The sequence below is a fragment of the Takifugu flavidus genome, chromosome 13 (assembly GCF_003711565.1).
Source record: "Takifugu flavidus isolate HTHZ2018 chromosome 13, ASM371156v2, whole genome shotgun sequence".
NCBI classification, from domain to species: domain Eukaryota; kingdom Metazoa; phylum Chordata; class Actinopteri; order Tetraodontiformes; family Tetraodontidae; genus Takifugu; species Takifugu flavidus.
Genome location: NC_079532.1, coordinates 8,469,751 through 8,489,577, shown reverse-complemented (window position 1 = coordinate 8,489,577; position 19,827 = coordinate 8,469,751). Strand labels below are relative to the sequence as shown.

The following is a 19,827-nucleotide window of genomic DNA, read 5'->3' as shown; positions in this document are numbered from 1 at the left end:
TATCTAAGCTTAACTAATGACAATGATCTTCATTTAACATTGAGAAATTATAAGATTTACCGCACTAATATGAGAATACTTATTGTTTCAGTGAACATTTTTGCTCTATAAATCCCATTTTTTTTAATTATTACTTTTTTTTGTCTGAAGGAAACTGTTATATATGCAGTAGGAGCCTTTTGTTTACTTTTGATTGTGCAATGTTAAAACTGTTCCATTGTGTGATTCTCTTTGTTATTGGATATGACCAAGCCTATATTAAACAATATTCAGCTCCAGTGACATCACAAGCAATTTTGCGACTGTATCATCCTCCCTGAATCAACACAACCAGACCAGGAAGGAATAATAATAAAACGTTTCCCCGTGGTGCACCTGGCCCCCTTTGGGAGTGTTCCGCGGACCTGTTTGCATATGGAGTGTAAGAAAATAAACATGCAAAAAGTCACACAACCAAATGAATACTCCTATTTTAGGTAAAATGTGGGATTTTTAAAGCGTTGCATAAGCATATAATTGAGAAAATCAGCTCTCTCCTCTCCTCTAAGGATGTAAAATCACATTATTTTACAGATTTTCCTCCTTGAAATAGGTTTCTAGAATTAAACTCATATAAATAAGTAAATAAAGAAGTGAACTCTGTTGGTGAATTTGACCTTGACGTGAGGCTGACTATCATGTACAAATGTGGAACTGCAGTAGAAGAATGACTTTGATCTAGGATGTTAGTCTTTAGGTCCATTTGTATATCCGTAGCTACCTTTAATACATAAGTAATTAAGATAGTAGGGTGTACTCTTCCACCACAAAACAAATATTAACTCTAATTTATGAGAACTGTCGTGTTAATTGTAAATTTGTTTACTTTCCCGAGGACACAGGTGCTCTCATGTTACTGATGAACCTGATGGAAAATACACAAACTGACCAAGCTCTTTATCTTTAAATGTGAGAAGCACAAACAGCTTAAACAGCCAAAGAGGAAAACAATGACACAAGAGGCCTCTTATGGGTCCTTTATCTGTGTTGGTGTTGGTTCCCACTATTAGCTACCTTTATTGTACTTCTGTGCTTAATTTCTTCTTATTCTTTACAAATTAAGCTCTTTCTGACATTTTTATGTCCCCACCACGGTCACACTGTGCCACCAAGCCAACTAAATGCTGTCAAAGTTTTATATAGATGCTGATAATCAATACTTAAACCTACGTGTACAACTAAAGACACGTTCCTGCGTATACCCCAGCACCGTACTGAGACTATAGCAGCAAGCACCGGTGGATAATCACACCTGTACATCTACCGCGCAGCACCAAGCAGCCAAGTTGCCAAGTGTCAAATAGTCATTTCCTAATTTAAAAGCAAAAAAGAGGAAATCGATCTCAACACAATGCAACCCTGGTTCTGACCCTCAACCAGACGGCCAGAACTAGTTGGGAGCCAAACTGTTTTATTGCTGCTAATTTCTGTTCTTGATTGAGGTGCACACATAATCAAAAGATAAGTAGGATGTGGGGATAAACTGCATTGTACTTGTCAAAGGCGTGATTCAACATTCAGCACATGTTATTCACGTCTTGGCAATAAAACACGAGTTTCCTCAGAGGTGAAGAGTGTCCCTATATAAGGGGCTGCAAAGAGCAGGCTGACGTTTACCTGCTACAGGACCTGCAAACCCAACGTGGCCACGATGAGGTGCACACGTGTGTGGTCGTGTTTGCTCGTGTTGTGTGTTGCTGTTGTGCAAGCCAGACTGGGTAAGATGGATGTTAACCTCCATCCAATCTCTAAAAAAGATGGGCTACATTCCTTTGCTGCTTTGCCATCACCCCCAGGTCACAACCACGTCGGCAGCATCTGCAGCACATGGGGCAGAGAACACTTCAGGACGTTTGACGGCGATGTCTACCAGTTCCCCGGTTTGTGCGAGTACAACCTGGTCTCCGACTGCCACGAGTCCTTCCAGGAGTTCTCAGTGCACATCAGGAGGAAAGTTCTGAACGGGAACCCGACTGTCAGTCACGTGGTGGTCTCCATCAACCAGCTTTCCTTCCGACTCTCCCCAAACCTGCTCACCGTCAACGGCATTCCGTGAGTGCCCGCCAGTTGCCGTGGCGATTAACAATGTCTCTGATGGACATTCTAATCAAAGCATTCTCTCTTTCCTAGAGCCAAAATGCCATATTACAACTCAGGGGTCCAGGTGGAAAAAAATGCTGTTTACTTTAAGCTGCAGTCTAAAGTCGGAATTGTGGTCATGTGGAACGGCGAGGACGCCGTCATGGTAACAGATTCATCATTCAGAAATATGTCTGTGGGGAAAAAAAAGAATCAAAAATGAGAAGCTCTTTTGTTCTGTCTTTGTGTCGTAGGTTGAACTGGACTCTGATTACACCAATCGCACTTGTGGCCTCTGTGGCGACTTCAATGGCATTTCTGTCCTCAATGAGTTCATTCAAAATGGTGGGAATCTTTTCCCGCTCTGGACTTTAAGGCCTCTTATTCCATTTATTGTCTCTGATGTTGGACCCTGTTTCCATAGATCGCAAAATCAGCGCCACTGAGTTTGGCAATAACCACAGGGTTCATCTCCCAAATGATGAGTGCGAGGACCCATATGAGGAGGACGAAGAGTCCCAGGAGACTGAGACTCTGAAGGATTCCTGCAGGGAATTTGTGAGTTTATTTTGTGAAACATTTTGGAAGCTTATCTTAACTCTGGCCTTTCCACACAACTCTGCTACCTGTCTTGTTTTCCCGCACTAGCAAACCAGGTGTGAGCAAATGCTGCGTTCCGAGTCCTGGAGCTCCTGCACCAGCCGGATCGACCCTGAAGCCTACATCCAGGCCTGCGCGCAGGACATGTGTGGCTGCACCAACACCAGTGACTTATGCATCTGCAGCACACTGTCCGAGTTCTCTCGACAGTGTTCCCATGCTGGAGGACAGCCTCCCAACTGGAGGACATCCCAGTTCTGTGGTAAGGTTTTTTACTTTAAATCAGCTGCGACTGATTCAGGACATGACTGCATCTGTGAAAACGTCACCTGCTTCTTTGACCTAATGATTCATTCTTTCCCTCCACCAGCTAAACAATGTCCATACAACATGGTTTATGAAGAGAGCGGTTCACCTTGCGTGGACACGTGCACACACTTGGACACGAGTTCTCTTTGTGAGGATCACAAAATGGATGGTTGCTTCTGTCCTCCCGGTTCGTGTCATTGAATAAAGTTATTTTTACTGCTGGTATTGTAAAGTGTGATCATAGTTTTTGTAAATTAACTGTGTCTACTTTAGGAACCGTGTATGATGACATTTCCATGAGAGGCTGCATCAATCAATCAGACTGTCAGTGTAAACACAGTAAAATATACAACCCTGGGGAGGTGTTCCGACGGGACACAGAGGAATGGTAGGCCGGATTCCTTTTTCTAATATCAACACTGCCTTCAGTTATTTTATTCATTTGATTTATTTTGGCGATTTCAGTATGTGTTTGAATGGCTGGTGGTCTTGTAAGAGCCTTCAGAAACCCTCTACATGCGCTGTTGGAGAGGGCTCGCACGTAACGACCTTTGATGGGAAAACTTACACCTTCCACGGAGATTGTTACTACACTCTTGCAAAAGTGGAAAGCAAGGTAAAGACGCTTTTGCTTGAGGATTTGTTTTTATAAAGAAAATGCACGAGTGACAGCATGTCATCACTTCAGGATGCTGCAAGTCCAAAGTTTACCATCCTGGTTCAGCTGGTACCCTGTGCCAATCAGAAATTTGACACGTGTCTTAAGACCGTCAAAATCATCCTGAACAACGACAGGAACAATGTGAGTGAAGACCAAATCGCCAAGACTGGAGTCACAGCCAGACTGCCGATGAGCTAACGTCAGCTGTTTTTGTCCAGGTGTTAATGTTCACCTCTGACGGTGTAGTCAAGCAGAACATGCAGACGGTGACTTTGCCATACCGCTCAGGTGGGTCAGAAACTCTGCCGGGAACTTTGCTGCCACGCTTCACCCTGTGACATTAAGGAATTATGGTTTTTATTAGGTGACATCAGCATATTCCACGCATCGTCTTTCCACATTATTCTCCAAACCACCTTTGGACTGCAAATTCAGGTCCAACACGTCCCTCTCATGCAAATTTACGTCAGCCTGGACCAGAACTACAGAACAAAGACGCGTGGTGAGTGTCAAGCGGCTGCTCTGAATCACCGAAACATTAAGGCCCAGCTCCATGGACTGATATCTGTCTCCTTCAGGACTGTGTGGAAACTACAACATGATCATGTCTGATGACATGACAACTCCTCAGGGCATCGTGGAAGGAACGGCAGCAACTTTTTGTAACTCTTGGAAAACCAGCCTGGCGTGCAAGGACAGAACGGAAAGGCTAGATGACCCCTGTTCTCTTAGCGTGGAGAATGGTAGAACAGACCGCGCGACTATTACCACAGGCAAGACTCCTTATGTTTGTCTTTAACATTTTTTCATTGTTGTATAGAAAATTATGCCAAACACTGGTGCGATTTATTGCTGAGACAATCCGGCCCATTTGCAAACTGCAGCTCGCTGGTGGATCCTGATTCATACTACAAGGTACGGCGTAAACTATCTGTTTCGCCAACGTTTATCCAGCATTGATGCGATCGTGATTCATTAAGACTATTTCCTGTCCTCTGCAGCGCTGCCTTTATGCCAGCTGTAACTGTGAGAAGAGCGAGGCGTGCCTGTGTGCCGTCTTCTCCTCCTACGCGAGAGCTTGTGCATCAAATGGAGTCTTCTTGACAAACTGGAGGGAGGACGTGTGTGGTAGGCCTTTAGTTTAACTTTAAAGAAATCACACAGCAAAAAACTGATGTGTAACCACAGCCCAACTGCTCACACAACAGAAAAATACACGCAGAGCTGCCCTGCATCTCAGACGTTCTCGTACAAACATCAGCGATGCCAGCTGACGTGCAGGTCGCTGGGCTCAAACCAGCAGAGTTGCATGTCGGACTTCCTACCTGTGGATGGTTGCTCGTGTGCTGAGGGTCTCTATCTGAATGAAAATGGCATGTGTGTCCCCATGGCCAAATGTTCCTGCTTCTACAATGACGCCTATATTAAGCCAGGAAAGTCCATCAGCATCAATGATGAGCACTGGTGAGTGGACGATATAAAACCTAGTGAAAATTTAAAGATGAATTTTACAATAATGATGTTTTTAATACATCTAACATTTGCTAGCGTGTGCAACAACGGAATTCTTCATTGCCGTTCTTGGAGAGCCCGCATGTCATGTAAGAGTTCCCCCCCTTTTGTTCTTGTGTTTAAACCTGTTGTTTTTACAACCCTGACTGAATTTAACACTTAGAGTCCACGTTGACTATAAAACAAAGCTGTTTCTTCTTGTGTTACAGCGTGTCGTTCTCCAAAAGTGTACTTCAACTGCTCCACCGCAGGAGCAGGGGAGCTTGGACTGCAGTGCGCTCGGACATGTATGAATCTGGACGCCGATGATTGTGTAAGCTGCAGTTTTTCCAAGGAGTTTAATTCAGTGTTTACTGTCCAAATGTAAAAGTAAAGAACGCATTAACGTGTGTATTGTTTTCTGTGACTCCGTAACTTCGATATGTCCGTCTTCTCAGGACTCGATGGAGTGTGAGTCTGGCTGCCGGTGTCCAACTGGCCTTCTTGATGACGGCAAAGGTTCCTGTGTAAAAGAAAGTGACTGTACATGTCAGCATGATGGACATCTTTACGCCCCAGGATCGAAAATTAACAATGAATGCAACACTTGGTATGTACTTTCAAATGCACACCGTGTGCATATATGCACAGTTTTGTTGATTAAAATATTCAAAAGGCTATATTCTCATCCATCTTTGATCTTTTTAGCACCTGCAAAAGCGGAACCTGGGAGTGCACAAAGACAAAATGTCCTGGAACTTGCATTATTTATGGGAGTGGCCACTACAGCACATATGATAAAATCACATATGGCTTTCGAGGAGACTGTGCTTACGTTGCTGTCAAGGTAAACAATGTCAAACAGTATGCATTACAAACTATCCCGTCACCTGTTTACTCCTCTCTGGTCGGTAGCAGTAAAATAAAACCCAACCCCAATCTCAACACTGTCACCGATGGCTTCCACGTCTACAGTGTTTTAGACGTGTATGTTGTGATAAACATTGATTATCCTTTTTTTATATAAGTATAAATGCTTCTCTATTTCTCATTTAAGAACAAATGTGACAATAGCACTGTGGAGAACACCTTTGGAGTTATAACAGAGAACGTACCATGTGGGTCTACAGGCACAACGTGCTCTAAGACTGTCAGGGTCCAGCTGGGAGTGAGTGCAAAAGATGTGTCATGCACCAATCTGCACTTCTGTGTGTTCTGTACACTGCAAAAACAAGCCCAACAACTACATTTCTTTCATATTAGAGAATGGAAGTGAAACTGTCGAAGGGTAAATATGAGGAAGAGGACCTTGGACACGGCCCTTGGATTGACTACAAAATAAGAACAGTGGGCCTGTACCTGGTGATTGACTCCTCTATCGGACTGGCAGTGATGTGGGATCGCAAAACAGCCGTCCGAATCCTCCTGCAACCACAGCATAGCGTGAGTACCAGGAATGAGTGAAATCTCTCAACAGTTCAGACTTTGAGGGGATGGCACAGCAGTAGAGGTTGGCATCATTAAAGTGGCTGACCTTCCTTGTTGACAGGGAAAGGTTTGTGGCCTGTGTGGAGATTTTAATGGTGATGGACAGAACGATTTCACCACTCAAGGTGGGTTGGTAGTGAACAGTGTGTTAGAATTTGCTAACAGCTGGAAAGCGATGAGCACCTGCCCAGATGCAGGAGTCAACGCGGACCCATGCGTGTCAGCATCCAATCGCCAACCCTGGGCAAAAATGATGTGCAGCATCATTACAGGAGAAACTTTCAGGAGCTGCCACAATACGGTAACTAGTTTCTAATTTGATGTGATTTCACACCACGAATGCCTGGAATTGTTAAAGCAGTGGATACAATTTGTTTAAACAGGTAGCGTATCAACCATTTTATGAAAACTGCGTGAAAGACTCATGTGCGTGTGACACTGGAGGTGACTGCGAGTGTTTCTGCACAGCAGTAGCAGCTTATGCTCAGGCGTGCAACGAGGCAGGTGTCTGTATTGCATGGCGAACTCCGGAAATCTGTCGTAAGTCAACAGTTTCATCCTGGCTTTAAACCTGGTTTGCTCCCAAGAGACGATTATTATTTTCTGTGTCCTTATGTCAAACAGACATTATGACTCACAACATATTACACTTTGTGTCTTTTTCTTGCAGCTGTGTATTGCGATTATTACAACGGCCCAGAAGAATGCCAGTGGCACTACCAACCGTGTCACACACCATGCTACAAGACCTGTTTAAACCCTGAAGGAACCTGCACCAACCCTATACCCAGCCTTGAAGGTAAGATGCAAAACAAGAGAAGCTTTGAGGGTCACACCCAAGTTCTAATGTAAATAATAATTCCTGTTGTTATTTACTTGATCTTTGATATCAATTCAATTTAAACAGGATGTTACCCCATATGTCCAGAAGATAAGCCTATATTTGATGAAGAAACCCAAATGTGTGTGGAAGAATGTCCCACATTTTCAAGCACAACACCCAGTACAGTACCTACAACTACAACTGGACCTACAACTACAACTGGACCACTAACGACAAGCACTGCAATAACGCCAACTATATATACGACTACAATGAAGTCAACGCATACAACCCCATGGTCTACTACAAAAATTGTACACACTACTACATCAGAACCGTAACGGCAACCTCAACAACCACTGTAGCTACAACGTGTATTCCAACATGTGAATGGACAGAGTGGTATAATGTGCATGACCCAGTTGTGGATAAAAATGACTGGGAAACGTATGAAAATATCACAAACAGTGGGATACAAATATGCAAAGATCCCATGGAAATTGATTGTAGGTCTTCAGATTATCCTGACATGAACTTTGAGGATTTTCTACTTCAAACCAAACAAAAGTTATTTGTGATTTGGGAATTGGTTTATATTGTAAAAAGGAGGAACAGCGTATCCGCAAGTGTCTGGACTATAAGATCAAAGTATGTTGTAGAGTAGATACATGTGGAACCACAACCCATCCAATAACAACTGTGAGCCGGACTTCAACTGAACCACCAGTACAACCCCTACCACCACCACCACCACCACAACAACAACAACAACAACAGAACATTCTACATCAACTGGACCCCCAAGTACAACAACATCTGTAACTTCTGCAACCACCAAACCTACTACTTCAACCCCACTAAGTAGCACAACTGGATCTCCCACAACAACAGGACCTCCTACTTCAACTGAAACACCCAGTTCAACCCCTACCACCACCACCACCACAACAACAACAACAGAACATTCTACATCAACTGGACCCCCAAGTAAAACAACATCTGTAACTTCTGCAACCACCAAACCTACTACTTCAACCCCACTAAGTAGCACAACTGGATCTCCCACAACAACAGGACCTCCTACTTCAACTGAAACCCCAGTTCACCCCTACCACCACCACCACAACAACAACAACAACAGAAGGTTCTACATCAACTGAACCACCAAGTACAACAACATCTGTAACTTCTGCAACCACCAACCTACTACTTCAACCCCACTAAGTAGCACAACTGGATCTCCCACAACAACAGGACCTCCTACTTCAACTGAAACACCCAGTTCAACCCCTACCACCACCACCACCACACACCACCACCACCACAACAACAGAAGGTTCTACATCAACTGGACCCCCAAGTACAACAACATCTGTAACTTCTGCAACCACCACCAACCTACTACTTCAACCCCATTAAGTAGCACAACTGGATCTCCCACAACAACAGGACCTCATACTTCAACTGAAACACCCAGTTCAACCCCTACCACCACCACCACAACAACAACAACTGTGGCTTCTACTTCAGCTGAAACACCAAGTACAACAAGGTTGACAACAACTATATCTACCACTTCAACCAAGCCACCAACTTCGACCCCAACTATCACAACAAAAACATCAAGTGTACCTACTTCAACTACTGAACCACCAACTACACCCACAAGCACTGCAATAACGTCAACTATATACGACTACAATGAAGCCAACGCATACAACCCCATGGTCAACTACAAAAATTGTACACACTACTACATCAGAACCCGTAACGGCAACCTCAACAACCACTGTAGCTACAACGTGTATTCCAACATGTGAATGGACAGAGTGGTATAATGTGCATGACCCAGTTGTGGATAAAAATGACTGGGAAACGTATGAAAATATCACAAACAGTGGGATACAAATATGCAAAGATCCCATGGAAATTGATTGTAGGTCTTCAGATTATCCTGACATGAACTTTCAGGATTTTCTACTTCAAAGCAAACAGAATGTTGTTTGTGATTTGGGAATTGGTTTATATTGTAAAAAGGAGGAACAGCGTATCCGCAAGTGTCTGGACTATAAGATCAAAGTATGTTGTAGAGAAGATAAATGTGGATCCACAACCCATCCAACAATAACTGTGCCAACATCGACAACAGCAATATCCACAATATCAAGTTCTCCAACTACCACTAAACCACCAAGTACAACATCAAGGTTGACAACAACTTCAACAACACTTAAAACTGGCACTGCACCTACGGTCACACAACAACCTCAGGTAAATGAAACAACAAGTTCGACAACAACAGCCCATAGTACCACAACAACAACAACAGAACGTTCTACATCACCTGGACCCCCGAGTACAACAACATCTGTAACTTCTGCAACCACCAAACCTACTACTTCAACCCCACTAAGTAGCACAACTGGATCTCCCACAACAACTGGACCTCCTACTTCAACTGAAACACCCAGTTCAACCCCTACCACCACCACAACCACCAACCACACACAACAACAGAAGGTTCTACATCAACTGGACCCCCAAGTACAACAACATCTGTAACTTCTGCAACCACCAAACCTACTACTTCAACCCCATTAAGTAGCACAACTGGATCTCCCACAACAACAGGACCTCATACTTCAACTGAAACACCCAGTTCAACCCCTACCACCACCACAACAACAACAACAACTGTGGCTTCTACTTCAGCTGAAACACCAAGTACAACAAGGTTGACAACAACTATATCTACCACTTCAACCAAGCCACCAACTTCGACCCCAACTATCACAACAAAAACATCAAGTGTACCTACTTCAACTACTGAACCACCAACTACACCCACAAGCACTGCAATAACGTCAACTATATATACGACTACAATGAAGCCAACGCATACAACCCCATGGTCAACTACAAAAATTGTACACACTACTACATCAGAACCCGTAACGGCAACTCAACAACCACTGTAGCTACAACGTGTATTCCAAGATGTGAATGGACAGAGTGGTATAATGTGCATGACCCAGTTGTGGATAAAAATGACTGGGAAACGTATGAAAATATCACAAACAGTGGGATACAAATATGCAAAGATCCCATGGAAATTGATTGTAGGTCTTCAGATTATCCTGACATGAACTTTCAGGATTTTCTACTTCAAAGCAAACAGAATGTTGTTTGTGATTTGGGAATTGGTTTATATTGTAAAAAGGAGGAACAGCGTATCCGCAAGTGTCTGGACTATAAGATCAAAGTATGTTGTAGAGAAGATAAATGTGGATCCACAACCCATCCAACAATAACTGTGCCAACATCGACACAGCAATATCCACAATATCAAGTTCTCCAACTACCACTAAACCACCAAGTACAACATCAAGGTTGACAACAACTTCAACAACACTTAAAACTGGCACTGCACCTACGGTCACACAACAACCTCAGGTAAACGAAACAACAAGTTCGACGACAACAACAGCCCATAGTACCACAAGAACAACAACAGAACGTTCTACATCACCTGGACCCCCGAGTACAACAACATCTGTAACTTCTGCAACCACCAAAACTCCAACTTCAACCCCACTAAGTAGCACAACTCGATCTCCCACAACAACAGGACCTCCTACTTCAACTGAAACACCCAGTTCAACCCCCCACCACCACCACCACCACAACAACAACAAAAAGTTCTACATCAACTGGACCCCCAAGTACAACAACATCTGTAACTTCTGCAACCACCAAACCTACTACTTCAACCCCACTAAGTAGCACAACTGGATCTCCACAACAACTGGACCTCCTACTTCAACTGAAACACCCAGTTCAACCCCTACCACCACAACAACAACAGAAGGTTCTACATCAACTGGACCCCCAAGTACAACAACAGCTGTGTAACTTCTGCAACCACCAAACCTACTACTTCAACCCCACTAAGTAGCACAACTGGATCTCCCACAACAACAGGACCTCCTACTTCCACTGAAACACCCAGTTCAACCCCTACCACCACCACCACCACCACCACCACCACCACCACAACAACAACAGAAGGTTCTACATCAACTGGACCCCCAAGTACAACAACATCTGTAACTTCTGCAACCACCAAACCTACTACTTCAACCCCACTAAGTAGCACAACTGGATCTCCCACAACAGCAGGACCTCCTACTTCAACTGAAACACCCAGTTCAACCCCTACCACCACACCACCACCACCACCCAACAACAACAGAAGGTTCTACATCAACTGGACCCCCAAGTACAACAACATCTGTAACTTCTGCAACCACCAAACCTACTACTTCAACCCCACTAAGTAGCACAACTGGATCTCCCACAACAGCAGGACCTCCTACTTCAACTGAAACACCCAGTTCAACCCCTACCACCACACCACCACCACCACAACAACAACAACAGAAGGTTCTACATCAACTGGACCCCCAAGTACAACAACAGCTGTAACTTCTGCAACCACCAAACCTCCTACTTCAACCCCACTAAGTAGCACAACTGGATCTCCCACAACAACAGGACCTCCTACTTCAACTGAAACACCCAGTTCAACCCCTACCACCACCACAACAACAACAACAACAGAACATTCTACATCAACTGAACCACCAAGTACAACAACAGCTGTAACTTCTGCAACCACCAAACCTCCTACTCCAACCCCACTAAGTAGCACAACTGGATCTCCCACAACAGCAGGACCTCCTACTTCAACTGAAACACCCAGTTCAACCCCTACCACCACAACAACAACAACAACAACAACAGAACATTCTACATCAACTGGACCCCCAAGTACAACAACAGCTGTAACTTCTGCAACCACCAAACCTCCTACTTCAACCCCACTAAGTAGCACAACTGGATCTCCCACAACAACAGGACCTCCTACTTCAACTGAAACACCCAGTTCAACCCCTACCACCACCACCACCACACAACAACAACAAAAAGTTTCTACATCAACTGGACCCCCAAGTACAACAACAGCTGTAACTTCTGCAACCACCAAACCTCCTACTTCAACCCCACTAAGTAGCACAACTGGATCTCCCACAACAACTGGACCTCCTACTTCAACTGAAACACCCAGTTCAACCCCTACCACCACCACCACCACCACCACCACAACAACAACAACAACAAAAAGTTCTACATCAACTGGACCCCCAAGTACAACAACACTGTAACTTCTGCAACCACCAAACCTCCTACTTCAACCCCACTAAGTAGAACAACTGGATCTCCCACAACAACTGGACCTCCTACTTCAACTGAAACACCCAGTTCAACCCCTACCACCACCACCACCACAACAACAACAACAGAACATTCTACATCAACTGGACCCCCAAGTACAACAACATCTGTAACTTCTGCAACCACCAAACCTACTACTTCAACCCCACTAAGTAACACAACTGGATCTCCCACAACAACTGGACCTCCTACTTCAACTGAAACACCCAGTTCAACCCCTACCACCACCACCACCACCACAACAACAACAACAACAAAAAGTTCTACATCAACTGGACCCCCAAGTACAACAACAGCTGTAACTTCTGCAACCACCAAACCTCCTACTTCAACCCCACTAAGTAACACAACTGGATCTCCCACAACAACAGGACCTCCTACTTCAACTGAAACACCCAGTTCAACCCCTACCACCACCACCACCACCACACAACAACAACAACAGAACATTCTACATCAACTGGACCCCCAAGTACAACAACACTGTAACTTCTGCAACCACCAAACCTCCTACTTCAACCCCACTAAGTAGCACAACTGGATCTCCCACAACAACAGGACCTCCTACTTCAACTGAAACACCCAGTTCAACCCCTACCACCACCACCACAACAACAACAACAACAAAAAGTTTCTACATCAACTGAACCACCAAGTACAACAACAGCTGTAACTTCTGCAACCACCAAACCTCCTACTCCAACCCCACTAAGTAGCACAACTGGATCTCCCACAACAACAGGACCTCCTACTTCAACTTCAACTGAAACACCCAGTTCAACCCCTACCACCACACAACAACAACAACAACAACAACAGAAGGTTCTACATCAACTGGACCCCCAAGTACAACAACAGCTGTAACTTCTGCAACCACCAAACCTCCTACTTCAACCCCACTAAGTAGCACAACTGGATCTCCCACAACAACAGGACCTCCTACTTCAACTGAAACACCCAGTTCAACCCCTACCACCACCACCACCACACCACCACACAACAACAACAGAACATTCTACATCAACTGGACCCCCAAGTACAACAACAGCTGTAACTTCTGCAACCACCAAACCTCCTACTTCAACCCCACTAAGTAGCACAACTGGATCTCCCACAACAACAGGACCTCCTACTTCAACTGAAACACCCAGTTCAACCCCTACCACCACCACAACAACAACAACAACAAAAGGTTCTACATCAACTGGACCCCCAAGTACAACAACATCTGTAACTTCTGCAACCACCAAACCTACTACTCCAACCCCACTAAGTAGCACAACTGGATCTCCCACAACAACAGGACCTCCTACTTCAACTGAAACACCCAGTTCAACCCCTACCACCACCACCACAACAACAACAACAACAACAACAACAACAACAGAAGGTTCTCCATCAACTGGACCCCCAAGTACAACAACAGCTGTAACTTCTGCAACCACCAAACCTCCTACTTCAACCCCACTAAGTAGCACAACTGGATCTCCCACAACAACTGGACCTCCTACTTCAACTGAAACACCCAGTTCAACCCCTACCACCACCACCACAACACAACAACAACAAAAAGTTTCTACATCAACTGAACCCCCAAGTACAACAACAGCTGTAACTTCTGCAACCACCAAACCTCCTACTCCAACCCCACTAAGTAGCACAACTGGATCTCCCACAACAACAGGACCTCATACTTCAACTGAAACACCCAGTTCAACCCCTACCACCACCACCACAACAACAACAACAACAGAAGGTTCTACATCAACTGGACCCCCAAGTACAACAACAGCTGTAACTTCTGCAACCACCAGACCTACTACTTCAACCCCACTAAGTAGCACAACTGGACCTCCTACTTCAACTGAAACTCCAAATACTACAACAAGGTCAACAGTTGTAATTACGACTACAATCAAACCAACACCTACAACCCCAAGTACAACAGTCATCACGAAAACATCGACAGGTGTGACTGTAACGGTGTCACCCACCCCCATTGTACCTGTTTGTCCTGATTGGGACGTAGTTGTAAGTATCTTTCTTTTTTTAAAATAATGAATCTTCTTTTACGATGTTTTTTTTACATGATCCTAATCTTACCTTCCTACCGTGACTCCATTTTCAATCAGCAAAATGAGACCTTTTTTCTGTGCAACTGCACCATGGCCAGATGCATCGAGAACAATACAATTGAAATAGTTCCATATGAATGTCCACCGCTTCAGAACATCACTTGTACTAATGGGAAGAAACCAGTTCTTGCGTATGATGAGTACTACTGCTGTCAACATTATGTTTGTGACTGTGAGTGTCTCTGTCATTAAATAACCTCCTCCTTCTTTATAGTTATAGTGTAGAATTTTAACTTTTTTGTCTCTTTTCAGGTGTATGTGAAGGCTGGGGTGACCCTCATTACATCACATTTGATGGGCTGTACTACAGTTATCAAGGAAACTGTACATATGTCTTGATGGAAGAGATTTCACCAAAACACAATTTAAAAATCTATATTGACAATGTCTTTTGTGATCCAACTGAGGACGTCTCCTGCCCACGATCTATAATTATATCATATGCGTCACAGGTTATCACGCTCATAAATTATAACCTGATTGGAGTTGTTGAGTTAGAGGTAAAAATCTTCGAAGAACTCACGTTAATAGACCATAATCCTAAAGGCTGATCATTTCACTCATTTATCGTTTATGTTTTTCTTTGTAGGCACTTCAAGATGGAGTCAAGTTGAAATTACCATATTCTCAACATGGTGTGAGGGTCTTGAATTCTGGCCTTAACCTGATTTTTGAGATCCCGCGTCTCAACGTAATCATTACGTTTGGAATCACCGGCTTTAGTGTCAACCTTCCTTATAACTACTTTGGCAGAAACACGCAGGGCCACTGTGGTAAAAACATCTCTCTACCATACCCATTTTTGTCGACCTTTCTTAAGCTACAGCGCTAATATCTAATTCTTCTCTCAGGAACATGCACCAACAACCAGGCTGATGACTGCATGCTGCCTGGAGGGAAGCTGGTAGAAAGTTGCGCCGTGATGGCCGACTACTGGCCCGCAAAACACATTTACCAACCTGAATGCCAGATTCCATCTGTTCCCCCCACCACTGGACCTGAACCCATACCTACCTCAACACCGTGCAACCCAGATTCTATATGTGACATGCTCAGGAGCAGGTATACATTAGCTTCCCTGTGCCACTAGCTGAACCAGAAGTCTGACAATCGGAAGGATCCAACTGCTGATTTCCTTTTCAGTGTCTTCGAGCCGTGCCATCCATTTGTCAATCCTGAGAATTTCTACTTAGGCTGCGTGTTTGATAGCTGCCACGTTTCCAACCCAGCAGTGGAGTGCACGAGTCTGCAGACTTATGCGGCTGCCTGTGCTCAAGTTGGCGTTTGCATCCACTGGAGGAACCACACCACAATTTGCGGTACTTTATTTTGCAGGTCTTTTTGCTGGTGTCGGTAAACACAAGCAGGAGTCAACGTTTTCACTTTTATCCTTTCACAGCCAGCAACTGCCCTTCAGACAAAGTTTATAAGCCTTGTGGCCCTTCAGAACAACCAACTTGTGAGGACAAGTAGGTGCCAGCAGATTCGATAATCAGTGAAGCACTAAAGATTCCTTGTTCGGTAGACAGCAGGTATCTTCTGTGATCTACAGAATATGAAAATAACTCTTTTCTCTTTTTTTTATGCAAGTCCTAATGAGCCATCCATGAATTTCACCACTGAGGGCTGCTTCTGTCCTGATGGCATGAAACTCTTCAACAAAGAGTCTGGCGTGTGTGTTGACAAATGTGGTAAGACCTTTATTTTCAGTTCAATGGCTACACAAATTACGCGGCGTTCTTTGTGAATTTTCTCCAAAACTGCTCGTCCTGACAGGATGCCTGGACCCTGAGGGGATTCCTCGGGAGGTAAGGGGATTCTTTTGTCCACATTCATTTAAAACACAGCTTGGTTCTGGGAGAGACTAAGTTCCCCCTCTTGTGGTTTATTATTTCAGTTTAATGAGAAATTTGAGTACAAATGTCAAGACTGCATCTGTGAGGAGTCCACCAAGGCTGTGACGTGCAAGCCCAAGGCATGCCCGCCACCGCCAGTAGCAAACTGCAGTGGTCCCGGATTTGTGCTCGTCAACCAAACGAATCCAGCAGACAACTGCTGTCCTGCCTTCCTGTGCCGTAAGACATGAAGTAGCGCTCCGTATTCGCCTTTAAGGCTGACATTGGCGACGGTTCCATTCTAGTTACTCTGTTTTGTCATCTTTAAAGAATGTCAGAGCAGCACTTGCCCGGTTATCAGCATGAAGTGTCCTGTTGGATATTTGCCGAGTTTGACTGTTCCTAATGGAAAATGCTGCCCAGAACTCATATGTGGTAAGCTCATTTATTCCCAGCTTGAATAACACAGTCTTTCCAACAACAAACCTTTCCTTTTTTTTTTAGAGCCCAAAAGAGTTTGTGTCCACAAAGATGTTGAGTACCAGGTAGATATAAAATATACATATATACAGCCCAACAAGGCTGCATAAATAACCACTAATGATTCTTCTTCTTTATTAGCCTGGCTCTTCAGTTCCTGTGATTGACTGTCAGGATTGTACCTGCACCAATTTGGTCGACCCTCATACTAATTTATTCAAGATAACTTGTGAGTTCCAGCAGTGTAATGAAAAGTGTGATGAGGTAAGAGAATCCTAATCAAACACTGCACAGTACACACTGTCGTGCGCGGATTTAACTCCTTCGTCCTCTCGCAGGGCTTTGAATACATGGAGCCTTCCTCAGATGAGTGCTGTGGAAAGTGTGTGCAGACTCACTGCATCCTCGATTTCAACGGTACCAAGGAGTTCTTGGTGGTAAGTTTTACCCTGTTTATTGGCCACAATTCTGCACATTCTCGTCTTTGAGTCCATAAATGTCCCCAATTCTCAGCAAGGACAATCCTGGTCACCTTCTGAGAGTAAGTGTGAGATACACACCTGTATTAAGAGTGCCGGGGCTCTAGCACCAGTCAGCTCGCAGATCATCTGCCCACCGTTCCAGGAGAGCAACTGTGACCCCGTAAGTATGGCCGCCGGTGCTTCAGCCAACATGCAGCTGACTCCAAAGTCATTCTTGTCCTCTTCCTTAGAACACAGTTCAGACCGCGGCGAACGGCTGCTGTAAGATTTGTGAGTATGACTCTTGATTTGCTGCTAGGTCACTTAGTCAGTTCAGTGAAAAGCTGATTGTGTCTCATTGGAACAAGGTGTGGAGAAGGAGAAGGCCTGTAAGATCGTACCCATGAAGACTAAGATCAAACGCAGGGAGTGTCAGTCACTCCAGGAGGTCGAGCTGCCGTACTGCGAAGGGTCCTGCAACACATATACAAAGTATGGACACTCTTTCTGTATAGTTCTTTCCATTTTCAGCTTGATCGATTCATAACCCTGCTCTGTTTGTTTTTTTAGGTACTCAGAATTAGCAGCTGCCATGGAGCATTCCTGCTCCTGCTGCAAAGAGACGCGCTCCAGCACTCGATCCGTCGACTTGCACTGCTTGAACGGGGACGTGATTCCTCACAATTACACCTACGTGGAGCAGTGCGGCTGTGACCGTGCACAGTGCTCCCAGTCCACCTTAAATGCACGCAAGAGACGGAGCTACAGGCTGGTGTGATTAACATGTGAGCGTGTTAACAGACTCAGCCTGTAGAGGTTTCATAATCTTCATCTTAATTCATCTATATTCATCAGTTCAAATAAAAGCATGCAGCCCCAGACTCATCTGTGAACTTTTACTTCGGTCCTGTACTTTTACGTCGGTCGCGCAGTGTGAAAAGATTAAATAAAAAACGAGAGCTCCTCCATGGGTCAACACGGTTAGAGACAACTTCCACAGGTGCACAGCATCTCTGTCCTGAAATATTGACTCAGGGAGAGCGAGTGATGCACGGCTGGATATATTTGCAGGACTGTTCAAGGTGTCTTCATATGTCAAACATATCAGAGAATGAAGCTCATGCATAACGGACCTTTACATGAGACTGAGCGCGCACACACACACGCACGCGCACACACACACACACCTTAAATTCCTTTCTCTATCCGTTTAGTGGCATTATCTGCCACTCCCTTGATGCCCCATGCGTGTGTGTGTGTGTGTGTGTGTGTGCGTGTGTTTAAGGTTTGGATATTTAATATTGAGGCTGACAGATTCAAGTAATATAAGAAACCAAAAGTTAAAGAAAAAAAGAAACTACATTTCTGGTAATGACTAATTTAGATCCCCCCGCCCACACACACACACACACACACACACACACACACACCACCACACATCTAAAGAGGTGAACCACACACATCTGTTTCACATCAGTTGCTCACGATTAGAACATCTTTACTCAGGATATCTATGCCACACACACACACACACACACACACACACCACACACACACACACCAACACACATCTAAAGAGGTGAACCACACACATCTGTTTCACATCAGTTGCTCACGATTAGAACATCTTTACTCAGGATATCTATGCCACACACACACACACACACACACACACACACACACACACACACTGTCAGTGCCTCCACTGACAGCTGCTGCGGTTGCTGTCCTCCATGTTGTTGTGAAGCATCTACAGGGGTTTCAGCCCAGAGTTTCAGTCATGAATAACTACATCAGGTCACATATGGGCCACCTGGGCTTGCAGTGTGTTTGTGGCCTAAATTTGATGAGCTTTTCACTGTTGGAGTAAACACCAAGTGAGATCCAAAGAGCTGTCTGAGGCCATCGGGGGTCTGACTCTCTGGGAGCAGATGGCTAAAAGAAGTCTCCACAACTTCACAGTCAGAGACACGGAAACGAGGAAATATTTAGACGCTTACCTACCCTGTAAATATGTGCTCAGATGATCTATTACCAGGAAAAAGACCTGATATTTGACCACAATGACTAGTCCCAAATTCACACCCTGCTGTTGCCATCCTCTGTGTAAACATGTCCCAAGTTGCTCATC

The 19,827-nt window shown here is 44.5% G+C and overlaps 3 protein-coding genes and 3 long non-coding RNA genes across 6 annotated transcripts; 3 read left to right on the top strand and 3 right to left on the bottom strand.

The window, feature by feature from the left end:
* The first annotated feature begins 1,632 nt into the window (after positions 1 to 1,632).
* Positions 1,633 to 8,203, top strand: muc2.1 (mucin 2.1). Its single transcript, XM_057051867.1, has 26 exons — positions 1,633 to 1,757; positions 1,836 to 2,091; positions 2,170 to 2,284; positions 2,373 to 2,463; positions 2,543 to 2,676; positions 2,767 to 2,980; positions 3,089 to 3,214; positions 3,301 to 3,415; positions 3,493 to 3,643; positions 3,716 to 3,829; positions 3,907 to 3,976; positions 4,053 to 4,190; positions 4,267 to 4,431; positions 4,509 to 4,603; positions 4,690 to 4,816; positions 4,897 to 5,152; positions 5,237 to 5,289; positions 5,410 to 5,513; positions 5,638 to 5,789; positions 5,888 to 6,026; positions 6,237 to 6,347; positions 6,443 to 6,622; positions 6,729 to 6,968; positions 7,051 to 7,207; positions 7,338 to 7,466; positions 7,575 to 8,203. The coding sequence occupies exons 1-26, from the start codon at positions 1,691 to 1,693 to the stop codon at positions 7,829 to 7,831; spliced, it is 3,756 nt and encodes a 1,251-aa protein (XP_056907847.1). The 5' UTR covers positions 1,633 to 1,690; the 3' UTR covers positions 7,832 to 8,203.
* On the bottom strand, positions 5,563 to 6,663 carry LOC130536174 (uncharacterized). The gene is made up of 3 exons (XR_008953298.1): positions 6,539 to 6,663; positions 6,295 to 6,401; positions 5,563 to 5,702 (listed from the first exon to the last, which is right to left on the bottom strand). It is a non-coding gene; the product is annotated as an uncharacterized LOC130536174 (long non-coding RNA).
* On the bottom strand, positions 7,689 to 12,605 carry LOC130536173 (uncharacterized). Its single transcript, XR_008953297.1, has 3 exons — positions 12,474 to 12,605; positions 8,257 to 8,465; positions 7,689 to 7,838 (listed from the first exon to the last, which is right to left on the bottom strand). It is a non-coding gene; the product is annotated as an uncharacterized LOC130536173 (long non-coding RNA).
* On the top strand, positions 9,141 to 11,288 carry LOC130536171 (mucin-2-like). The gene is made up of 2 exons (XM_057051873.1): positions 9,141 to 9,833; positions 10,818 to 11,288. The coding sequence occupies exons 1-2, from the start codon at positions 9,192 to 9,194 to the stop codon at positions 11,271 to 11,273; spliced, it is 1,098 nt and encodes a 365-aa protein (XP_056907853.1). The 5' UTR covers positions 9,141 to 9,191; the 3' UTR covers positions 11,274 to 11,288.
* LOC130536172 (uncharacterized) lies at positions 9,556 to 12,321 on the bottom strand. Its single transcript, XR_008953296.1, has 3 exons — positions 12,249 to 12,321; positions 9,835 to 9,969; positions 9,556 to 9,672 (listed from the first exon to the last, which is right to left on the bottom strand). It is a non-coding gene; the product is annotated as an uncharacterized LOC130536172 (long non-coding RNA).
* A 1,938-nt stretch (positions 12,606 to 14,543) lies between the features above and the next one.
* LOC130536169 (intestinal mucin-like protein) lies at positions 14,544 to 18,577 on the top strand. Its single transcript, XM_057051868.1, has 18 exons — positions 14,544 to 14,816; positions 14,918 to 15,092; positions 15,173 to 15,420; positions 15,510 to 15,693; positions 15,772 to 15,982; positions 16,064 to 16,239; positions 16,320 to 16,389; positions 16,511 to 16,611; positions 16,697 to 16,728; positions 16,818 to 16,995; positions 17,086 to 17,190; positions 17,260 to 17,300; positions 17,377 to 17,499; positions 17,574 to 17,672; positions 17,749 to 17,877; positions 17,948 to 17,987; positions 18,065 to 18,188; positions 18,267 to 18,577. The coding sequence occupies exons 2-18, from the start codon at positions 14,951 to 14,953 to the stop codon at positions 18,472 to 18,474; spliced, it is 2,211 nt and encodes a 736-aa protein (XP_056907848.1). The 5' UTR covers positions 14,544 to 14,816; positions 14,918 to 14,950; the 3' UTR covers positions 18,475 to 18,577.
* The last annotated feature ends 1,250 nt before the right edge of the window (positions 18,578 to 19,827 follow it).